Source organism: Streptopelia decaocto (genome assembly GCF_964273445.1).
Source record: "Streptopelia decaocto genome assembly, chromosome: 26".
NCBI classification, from domain to species: Eukaryota; Metazoa; Chordata; class Aves; order Columbiformes; family Columbidae; genus Streptopelia; species Streptopelia decaocto.
The window spans coordinates 1,252,629-1,262,981 of NC_138681.1; the positions used below are offsets into that span (position 1 = coordinate 1,252,629).

At 70.1% G+C, this 10,353-nt stretch overlaps 1 protein-coding gene across 1 annotated transcript; it reads left to right on the plus strand.

Moving 5' to 3' along the window:
- The first annotated feature begins 263 nt into the window (after window positions 1-263).
- Window positions 264-10,180, plus strand: DENND4B (DENN domain containing 4B). The gene is made up of 27 exons (XM_082072986.1): window positions 264-309; window positions 1,834-2,144; window positions 2,211-2,463; window positions 2,543-2,612; window positions 2,731-2,900; window positions 2,975-3,216; window positions 3,304-3,370; window positions 3,439-3,497; window positions 3,590-3,734; window positions 3,842-4,017; window positions 4,151-4,251; window positions 4,326-4,541; window positions 5,078-5,223; window positions 5,296-5,435; window positions 5,508-5,631; window positions 5,742-5,948; window positions 6,026-6,154; window positions 6,233-6,377; window positions 6,451-6,956; window positions 7,036-7,155; window positions 7,225-7,400; window positions 8,134-8,257; window positions 8,354-8,587; window positions 8,659-8,764; window positions 8,842-9,007; window positions 9,622-9,686; window positions 9,765-10,180. The coding sequence occupies exons 2-27, from the start codon at window positions 1,846-1,848 to the stop codon at window positions 9,908-9,910; spliced, it is 4,332 nt and encodes a 1,443-aa protein (XP_081929112.1). The 5' UTR covers window positions 264-309; window positions 1,834-1,845; the 3' UTR covers window positions 9,911-10,180.
- The last annotated feature ends 173 nt before the right edge of the window (window positions 10,181-10,353 follow it).

A 10,353-nucleotide genomic window follows, 5' to 3' on the forward strand; every position in this document is an offset into this window, starting at 1 on the left:
GGGGGTGCTGGGGGGGTCCTGATTGTTTCTGGGGGGGGTCCTGATGGTTCCTGGGGGTGCTGGGGGGGTCCTGATTGTTTCTGGGGGTGCTGGGGGGGTCTTGATGGTTCCTAGGGGTGCTGGGGGGGTCCTGATGGGTCCTGGGGGGGATCCTGATGGTTCCTGGGGGTGCATGGCTGGTCCCATGGGGTTGCAGAGCGTCCTCCCGCCCGCCAGGTGTCGCTGTCGGGAGCGGCGGGGCCGTGGGGGGGCGCTCTGCAGCGGCCCGGTGGAGCCCAGCGGCGCGACCCGGCCCGGCCCGGCCCGCAGGTACCGGCAGGGGGGACCGGGGGGGGGGAACCGGGGGCTGCGGGGGCCCGGCCGGGGCTGGCGGGCTGGGGCTGGAGCTTGTGGGGCCGGGTGTGGGGCCTGGGCCGGCCTTAGGGCCTGTGGGGCCGGGTGTGTCTGGGGCCGGCTGGGGGGTCTGTAGGCCCGGCTGGGGGTGCGCAGGGCCGGGTTTGGGGTGCATGGGGCCGGTTTGGGGTGCGCAGGGTTTGGGGTGCACAGCGTTTGGGGTGCGCAGGGCCGGGTTTGGGGTGCACAGGACCGGTTCGGGGTGCATAGGGTCGGGTTTGGGGTGCGCAGGGCTTGGGGTGCGCAGGGCTTGGGGTGCGCAGGGTTTGGGGGGCACAGGGTTTGGGGGGCACAGGGTTTGGGGGGCACAGGGCCGGGTTGGGGGCACAGGGCCGGGTTGGGGGCACAGGGCCGCCCGGGGTGGCTCCATGGCCGGGCTGTCATTTCCCGACACCCCCATTTCCAGCCCCAGGCGGGTGCGGGTTGAGGGGCCCGTGGGGTCCCCAGGGGCAGGCAGAACCTGCTGCTGGGGGACCCCCCGCTGCTCCTGCACTGGGGACCCAGGGGTGTGACCAGGAAACCCCCCACTGTCCCCGCTTCCCCTTGGGCTGCGTCCTGCTCCCTCTCCGTGGGGTCACTGGGGGGTCCATGGGGACAGGGCAGGTGACACCGTCACCCAGGACCCCGTCACGTCCCACCGCGGGGACCCAGCCGGGAGGTTGGGGTGTGTAGGGGGGCACAGGGCGGCTGTGGGGACCCCCCGCACCGGTTTGTCCCCACACGAGGCAGGTGACAGGACACTAAACGGCCGCGTGTCCTCGGCTCAGCGTCACCACCGCTAAAAACATCCCCGGGGTGTCCGTCCTGGGGACGCGGTCCTGGGGACAGACTGAGACCCCGTCCCCGCAGCCCCAGTGGGGTGTGACCCCCCAGATAATGGGGTGTAATCCCCGGGTTGCGGAGCCACCGCGCTGTCCCCGCTCTGGGTGTCCACATTGGGACCGTTCCCCCCCCGGCGTGGGGGCGCGGTGCCCCGGTGCCGTGCGAGCGGGTGACGGCCGTGGGTGTGACATGGGTGTTCGCAGCCTCCTCGCCCGCTTCCTTCCCCTTTCCAGCCCGCCCTGCAGCGGCCTCCGGGACCCTCCTGCGGCGCCCGGCAAGCGGGGGGCACCGCGGGCAGGGAGGGGGGGTCTGCGGGCCAGGGGTGCAGCCGCCAAAACTGGGGGGGCCACGCTGCAGGGGGGCTCCCAGCCCAGAGCGGCTGCTCCAGGGGTGTCCCCGGCGTTGTGCCGGGGTGGGGTGCTGTCCCCCCCTCCCCAAACCGTGGGGGTCTCTGTCACATCGCGGCGTGACCGGAAACCTCCTCCCTTCCCGTCGCCGGCGCTTTCGCCCCGTCAGCTCCGCCGTGTGACAGCGGAGCTTTCCCTGCCCCGCGCAGCGCGCCGGGGGGGCCCGTGCGGCAGGTTTGGGGGGTGACCCCGTCCCGCTGTCCCCCCGCAGATGCCGTGAGCCATGTCGGACGAGAAGCCCCCGCAGCTGGTGGATTACTTCGTGGTGGCCGGACTGACGGACACGTCGCGGCCGCTGGAGGAGGAGACCCAGCAGCACCGGCCGGCGCGGCCCAGCGAGCCCATCACCGACGTGGCCGTCATCATCCGCTCGCAGGGCGAGGAGGTGCCGCACGGCTTCACCTGCATCGAGACCACCACCTCGGGCCACCCCGTGGACCTCAACGCCGGGCTGCTCAACAACCCCCAGATGTTCCTGTGCTACAAGCGGGGCCGCGACAAGCCGCCGCTCATCGAGCTGGGGTGAGTTGGCACCCGGCGGGGGTCGGGAGCCCGCTGGGGGTTCCCTCACCGCTCTTCTCCGCGCAGGGTGCACTACGAGGGGAAGGACCGCCCGAAAGCGGGCTACAAGATCCTGGAGACGACGCCGTACAGCCGCTCGGCCAACCTCAACTCGGGGGGGCCGGGGCACCAGCGCACCTTCCTGACGTACCGGCGGGCGGCCGAGCCCCACGGCCACAACACGCTGGGGGTCACCGACATCTGCCTGGTCATGCCCAGCAAGGGCGAGAGCACCCCCCACACCTTCTGCCGCGTGGACAAGAACCTCAACACCAGCATGGTGGGTGCTGGGGTGCCGGTGGACCCCCCCGCTGCCGCCCGGCCTGCGCTGACCCCCCCGTTCCGCTCCCTCCCCGCAGTGGGGCCCGGCGCTGTTCCTCTGCTACAAGATCGCCATGGCCAAGGCCAACACGCTGGTCTACGAAGCAGGTGAGGGGACAATTTGGGGGGGACAACCTGTTGTGTGTTGACACTGAGTGGGGCTGCCGCTCCTCGGTGGAATGGGGGAGATGCTAAGCTGAGGTTTTCTGTCCGTCTGTCCGTCCAGGGCTGCTGGGGCGTTACCCGGAGCAGGACAGCGAGTCCTTCCCGCTCCCCGAATCGGTGCCCGTGTTCTGCCTGCCCATGGGGGCCACCATCGAGAGCTGGCCGGCCGACACCAAGTACCCACTGCCTGTCTTCTCCACCTTCGTGCTCACCGGCGCTTCGGGCGACAAGGCAGGAGCCGCGTGGGGGGGGTCGGGGGGCGTTTTGGGGAGGGGGAGCCGGCTCTGAGCGCCCGCCCCGCGCAGGTGTACGGGGCGGCCATCCAGTTCCACGAGGCGTTTCCGCGGGAGCGGCTGTCGGAGAAGCAGAGCCTGCGGCTGGGGCTGCTGAGCGTGGTGGACCGGCGGCCCGTGGGCGGCCGCTCGCTGCAGACGCGCAAGAGCATCTGCGTCCTCTCGCACTGGCCCTTCTTCGACGTCTTCCGCAAGTTCCTCATGTTCATCTACCGCTACTCCATCTCGGGGCCCCACGTGCTGCCCCTCGAGACGTGAGCGCCGCGCCCGGGGGGAGGTGTGTGGGTGGGGGGACGAGGGGGTGTCCCCCGCTGCGTCCCCACGGACCCGTCTGCCCGCAGGCACATCTCGCATTTCATGCACAACGTCCCCTTCCCGTCCCCGCAGCGGCCGCGCATCCTGGTCCAGGTGAGTCACCGCGCGTCCCCCGCGCCCCCGTCCCCGCCGCGGTGGCTCCACCGTGTGTCCCCCCCCAGATGTCCCCGTACGACAACCTGCTGCTGTGCCGGCCCGTGTCCTCCCCGCTGCCGCTCAGGTAGGGCCGCTCGCGGGGCGCTGGGTTTGGGGACGCGCGAGCGGAGCGGGAAGACGAGACGTGGGGGCGGCCAAGTGACATCCCCCCCGCAGCGGCGCCAGCTTCCTGACGCTGCTGCAGAACCTGGGCCCCGAGAACGCGGTGGCTCTGCTGGTGGCCGTCCTGACCGAGCAGAAGCTGCTTGTCCACTCCCTGCGCCCCGACGTCCTCACCAGCGTGGGCGAAGCGCTGGTGGCGGTGAGTGCCGCCGAGGGGACGCGCAGCCGCGGGGGGGACGCGCCGCGGGCGCCGGGGACCCCCGAATCCCGGCTCCGCGGTGCTGACCGCCCTTGTCCTGTCCCCAGATGATCTTCCCCCTGCGCTGGCAGTGCCCCTACATCCCGCTGTGCCCGCTGGCGCTGGCTGACGTGCTGTGTGCCCCCGTGCCCTTCATTGTAGGCATCCACTCCAGCTACTTCGACCTCTACGAGCCCCCCCGCGACGTCATCTTCGTCGATTTGGACACCAACACCATCTTCCAGTGAGTGGCCTCCCCAAATTCTTGGCCGTGGTGCGGTTGAGATCCCCCCACCCTGCGGTGGCTTCACTTGGGAGGTTCTTGGGGACAACAGGGGGTCTGCTCGTGCCCTCCCCTCGTCCCTTTGTCCCCCCAGGAGCGAGGAGCGCAAGCCGCTGTCCCCGCGCGCGCTGCCCCGCCGGCCCTGCAAGGTGCTGCTGGCCTCGCTGCACAACATCTCCCAGCAGCTGGACGAGCGTGAGTGGGGCCGCGGGGGGGCCCCGCAGCCTCCTCGCGCCCCTCGACCTCATTTTCCCCCCCGTTTCTCGCAGTGTACAGCGGGCCGGGGGAGGAGGCGTCACTGGAGCTGCTGCTGAGCGACGCGGAGGCGGCGCGGGGCCGGCGGGCGCAGCTGGAGCTGGAGGCGCGCGCGGCGTTCCTGCGGTTCATGGCCTGCGCCCTGCGCGGGTACCGCTCCTTCCTGCGCCCCATCGCCCCGGCCCCCGCGCCCGCCGGCCGCGACACCGGCAGCCTCTTCGCTCTGCAGGGTGCGTGGGGACGGGGCGACGCGGGGAGCGGGGATGTTGGTGGCCCGAACCTTGAATTGTGGGGTTGGTTTTGGGCTCTTCACGCCGAGAAAGGGCTTGAGGAGCTGGAGTGGAGAGAAGGGAGCGGAGCTGGTGAGGGGCTGGAGCACAAGGGTGATGGAGACTGAGGGACCTGGGGGGTTCAGCTGGAGAACAGGAGCTGAGGGGAGACCTTCTGATCTCTGAACTGCCTGAAAGGAGCTTGGAGCCAGGGGGGTCGGGCTCTGCTCCCCAGGAACAAGCGCCAGGAGCAGAGGAAATGGCATCAAGGAGAGGCTGAGGTTGGAAATTTGGGGTGATTTCTCCCCAAAGGGCTGTGGGTGTTGGAACAGGCTGCCCAGGGCAGTGCTGGAGTCACCATCCCTGGGGGGGTTAAACACACACAGCTGAGGTTCTCAGGGACACGGGTGGGTTAACGCTTGGACTCCATGATTTTAAAGCTCTTTTCCAACCCCAACGACCCTGTGATTTCTGATTGCCCCGGCCCGGCCCCGCAGGGTTCCTCAAGTCGCGGGACCGCGCGTACCACCGCTTCTACGGGCAGCTGCTGCGCACGCAGCTGTTCACGCAGTTCATCGAGGACTGCTCCTTCGCCAGCGACCGCGACCCCTGCCTCGAGTTCTTCGACACCTGCGTGGACAAGGTGAGTCCCGCCGGCTCCGCGCTGCCTCCCCGTGCCCCCCGCGCTCCGCTGACACCCTCACCCCCTCCCCAGGTGCAGGCAGAGCTGGAGAAGCCGGAGGACACCCCCCTGATGGAGCTGGACGACCCGCGGGGGGGTGAACACACCGTCTTCATCACCCCCCCCGAGGAGCCGGTGGGGCCCGACGGCACCGAGCTGCCTGCGCTGTACCGGTGAGACCCCCCTCACCGCCCCATCGCCGCCCTCCGTGTCCCCCCAGCTCAACCTCTGCTCCCCCTCCCCAGCTACGACGGGTTCCCCACGCTGCGCCCCGAGCTCCTGGAGCCGCCCCGGGACCCGCTGGTGGCGCAGCTGTGCCAGGCCCGCAGCAGCGCGCCCAGCAGCCCGGCCCCGCGCCGCACCAAGCAGGTGAGCGTCGCCAGCGGCGCCGTGACGGTTTTGAGCCTCGGCATCAACGGGACGGCGCGATGCAGCCGCTGCCCCCCCAAATCTCCCTCCTCTTCCTCCCCTCGCCCCAGGAGATGAAGGTGGCCCAGCGCGTGGCCCAGAAATACTCCTCGGTGCCCGACATGTGGGCCAAGTGCCTGCTGGGCCACTGCTACGGGCTCTGGTTCCTCTACCTGCCCACCCACGTCCGCGCCGCCCCCGCCAAACTGCGGGCGCTGCAGCTGGCCTACGATGTGCTGCGCAAGATGGAGGCGCACAAAGTGGTGCTGCCGGACGAGGTGGGTGACGCTCGGGGGTTTGGGGTTCCCTGTGGGCTTCCCCGGCCCCCCCTGATGCCCCGTTGTTGCCCCCCCAGGTCTGCTACCGCATCCTGATGCAGCTGTGCGGGCAGTACGGCGAGCCGGTGCTGTCGGTGCGGGTGCTGCTGGAGATGAAACGCGCCGGCATCGTGCCCAACACCATCACCTACGGCTACTACAACAAGGTGACGGGTCCTGCGGGTGTCCCGGGGTTCCGGGGGGGTGTCCCTGCCGCCACCTGACGCCGTGTCCCCCCCTCGCAGGCCGTGCTGGAGAGCAAGTGGCCGGCGGGGACGCAGAGCGGGCGCCTGCGCTGGGCCAAGCTCCGCAACGTGGTGCTGGGGGCCGCCCAGTTTCGGCAGCCCCTGCGGCAGCGGGAGCGCCGGGCGGCCGCCGCTGCCTCCCCAGGTATGTGGGGGACAGGGACGGGCTTGGGGGGGCCACCGTCACCTCACTGACACCCCCTCGCTCCCCTCCACAGCTGCCCCGGCGCCCCGGCCCAGCCTGCAGCGCCAAACCACCTGGGCTGGGCGCAGCCTGCGGGACCCCGCTCCGGCGCCCCGGCTGGTGAAGAGCGGCAGCCTCAGTTTCCACAGCGAGGGCGACCGGGGGGGGCCGGAGGAGCCCCCCACCACCCGGGCCTCCCCTCTGCCCGCGGCCCCGGAGCCGCTGCCCCCCCGGCTGCGCGGCCCCCCCGGCTCTGCCGACGGGAGCCTGTCGGACGTCAGCTTCGCCACGGACGAGAGCGACCGGGCGGACGAGGCGCCGGCGGCGGGGCGGGGCACGCCGCGGCGGGGGCTGGCGGCCAAGCTGCAGCAGCTGCTGTCCCCCGGCAAACGGCCCTCGCTGCGGCCCCCCCCGGCCAGCGCCGAGCCCCCCGCCGGCCCCCGGGACCCCGAGCAGCGCGACGGGGAACCCCCCCCGCGCCGCAGCCCCGCCAGCACGCTGCTGCGCCCGCGGGAGCGCCCCGAATCCACCGCCTCCGAGGTACCGGCGTCTCCCGGGGGGGTGTCTGTCTGTCTGTGCACGTCTGTCCCTGCTGATGGCGCGTGTGTCCCCCCCCCAGAGCTCCGTGTCGCTGGGCAGCGAGCTGGACCTGTCGGACACGTCGGTGGGGAGCACCGGTGTCCCCAAAGCCGAGCCGCCCGCGGATGGGGCAGCCGGGCAGGAGCCGCCCGCTGTGGAGGTGAGTTGGGGTGGGGGGATCCCCCCCCGGGCTGTGCCAGGGGGTGACGGGGACGCCGCTGCCCCCCAGGTGCTGCTGTCCAGCTGCTCGCGCTGCCAGGGCTGCGGCGCGCTGGTGTACGACGAGGAGGTGATGGCCGGCTGGACCTCGGACGACTCCAACCTCAACACCACCTGCCCGTTCTGCGCCCGAGCCTTCGTCCCCTTCCTCAGCATCGAGATCCAGGACTTCCAGCTGCCCCCCAGGTGGGACCCCGCGAAACCCCAGCATCCCCGGCGTCCCTGGGGTCCCTGGTGTCCCTCGGTGCTCCCCAGTGGTGTCCGCCATCCTCTGGGCAAAACCCCAACGTCCACATCTCCCCGGTGTCCCCACTGTCCCCAACTCCCCTGTGTTGTGCCCTCCACTGTCCCGTGTCCTCTGAGGGAAAACCCTGATGTCGTGCACCCTTCCCAGTGTCCCCAATGTCCCTCCTTGCTGCCCACTGGTGTCCTCTGTTCTCTGGGAGAAATCCCGGCTGTGCCACATCCTCACCATTGTCCCCGGTGTCCCCAGTGTCCCTCTTTGCTGCCCAGCGCTGCTCCCCAACCTTCCATCCTCTGGAGGAAAACCCTCATGTCCCTCATCCCCCCCCGGTGTCCCCAGTGTCCCTCGTTGCTCCCCACCGGTGTCCACCATCCTCTGGGCGAAACCCCAATGTTCACATCCCCCCGGTGTCCCCGCTGTCCCCAAACCCCCTTTGTGCTGCCTGTGGGTGTCCCATGTTCTCTGGGGGAAAACCCTGATGTCCCTCATCCCCCCTGGTGTCCCCAACTCCCCTCATTGCTCCCTCCTGGTGTCACCATCCTTGGGATGACACCCCAACGTCCACATCCCCCTGGTGTCCCCACTGTCCCCAACTCCCCTCTGTTCTGTCCCCTGGGGAAACCCCCAACGGCCCCCGTTGCCCCCCGTTTCCGTAACCCCCCATTTGCCGCGCAGCGCCGCCGAAGACGCCTCCGTCCCTCCCGCCGCCACGCAGGGCCCGGTGCTCAGCGACCGCCGCCGCTGCCTGGCCCTGGACGAGGCCAAGCCGGAGCTCTGCAACGGCGTCCCGGACACACCGGTACGGTGCCGCGCACGGGGGGACACAGCACAACCGTCCCCAGGGGGACACAACCGTCCCCGGGGGGTGACCAGCAGCTCTCCCGCTCTCCCGCAGGCGCCGTGGCGGTCGGAGCGAGTGGCTTTCGCCTACCTGAGCCCCTTGGTGCTGCGGAAGGAGCTGGAGAGTTTGGTGGAGAACGAAGGGGGGGAGTTTCTGGCGCAGCCGGAGCTGGTGGACAGTCACCCCATCATCTACTGGAACCTCGTCTGGTACTTCCAGCGCCTGGGGCTGCCCAGCAACCTCCCCCGCCTGCTCCTGGGCTCCCAGCATGTCCCTCCGGCCACGCAGGTAACACCGGGGGGGTCCTGGGGGGTACACGGGGGGGTCCCCAGCCCGGCGCCCACCTCCCCGTCCCGCAGGCGCAGCCGCCTGAGTCCCCATCGGTTCGTGTGCGGCTGCTGTGGGACGTGCTGGCGCCCGAGCCCGACAGCTGCCCCCCGCTTTACGTCCTCTGGAGGCTTCACAGTGAGTGTGGGGGCGGCGGGGAGCGGGGGGAGCGGCGCAGGGTGCGGGTGACGCTGACACGGTGTCCCCCCCCATAGGTAACGTCCCCACGCGGCTGCGGTCCTGGCGGCCCCACGGCTCCCCCTTCTCGCTGGCGTTCCTGGAGAGCCTGCTGAGCCACGTGGGGCTGAGCGAGGTGCACAAAGCCATCGCGCTCTTCCTCGAGACGCTGGCCGCCCCGGGGGGGCCGCGACACATGCCCAGGTAGAGCTGGCACCCCGCCATTGTCACCACCCCCCAGTTCACCGCTTTGCCTCACAGAATCCCAGAATGTCGGGGGTTGGAAAGGACCTGGAAAGCCCATCCAGTGCAACCCCCCCGGAGCAGGAACACCCAGCTGAGGTTCCACAGGAAGGTGTCCAGGGGTTGGAATGTCTGCAGAGAAGGAGACTCCACACCCTCCCTGGGCAGCCTGGGCCAGGCTCTGCCACCCTCACCCCAACAAGCTGCTTCTCATCTTCCAGCGGAACCTCCTGTGTTGCACTTTGCACCCATTGCCCCTTGTCCTGTCCCTGGTTGTCACCAGCAGAGCCTGGCTCCATCCTCCTGACACTGCCCCTTTCCATCTTGATCCCCAGCAATGAGTCCCCCCTCAGGCTCCTCTTGTCCAGCTCCAGAGCCCCAGCTCCCTCAGCCTTTCCTCACACGGGAGATGCTCCACTCCCTCCAGCATCTTGGTGGCTGCGCTGGACTCTCTGCAGCAGTTCCCTGTCCTGCTGGAGCTGAGGGGCCACAACTGGACACAAGATTCCAGGTGTGGTCTCCCCAGGGTGGGAGAACCTCTCTGACCCACTGACCACCCCCTTCTAACCCCCCAGGAGCATCTACCGCGAGCTGCTGTTCCTCACGCTGGCGGCGCTGGGCAGGGAGCACATGGATATCGGTACGGGGGGGCTCGGGGAGCGGTTCGGGGGGGTGTTGGGGGTGCAGCGCTCACAGGTTCCCCCCTCTCGCCTCGCAGCCGCTTTCGACAAGAAATACAAGGCTGCGTACGCCAAGCTGGCCGGGAGCCTGGGCAAGGACGAGCTGCGGCGGCGCCGCGCGCAGCCCCCCAGCTCCAAAGCCATCGACTGCCGCAAGAGCTTCGGGGCCACCCTGGAGTGTTAGGGGGGGGACACCCCAAACCTCCCCCCCCCAGCCCTGAGGCTCCTGCAGGGTTTTATATGTCAGTATTAATATATTTTTATTTATTTATTCACCCCCTCCTCGCTTGTGGGCATCAGTGGGGGGGGGGCTGCACATCCCTCCCCCCCCCCCCCATCTCTGACCCCCGGGGGGGGTTTTGGGGGTGCCCCCCCCCTCCCTCCCCCACACTGTGCAATAGGAATCCCCCGCCCCGGGGGGGCTGTAAATAAAAAAGCGGCTGCGGTTATTTTCTCTGCTGCTTCCACAGGAATCTTTTTGGGGGGGTTTTTTGGGGAGCTGGGGGTGTCGGCACCACCGAGAGCGGGAAGCGGTGCCAGAGCGGTGCCAGAGCGCTGGCCCGAGGCCACGGCGGCCATCTTGGGCCTGGCGGAGGCCTCGCCGGGGCCCTGCCCCCTGTCGGGGGG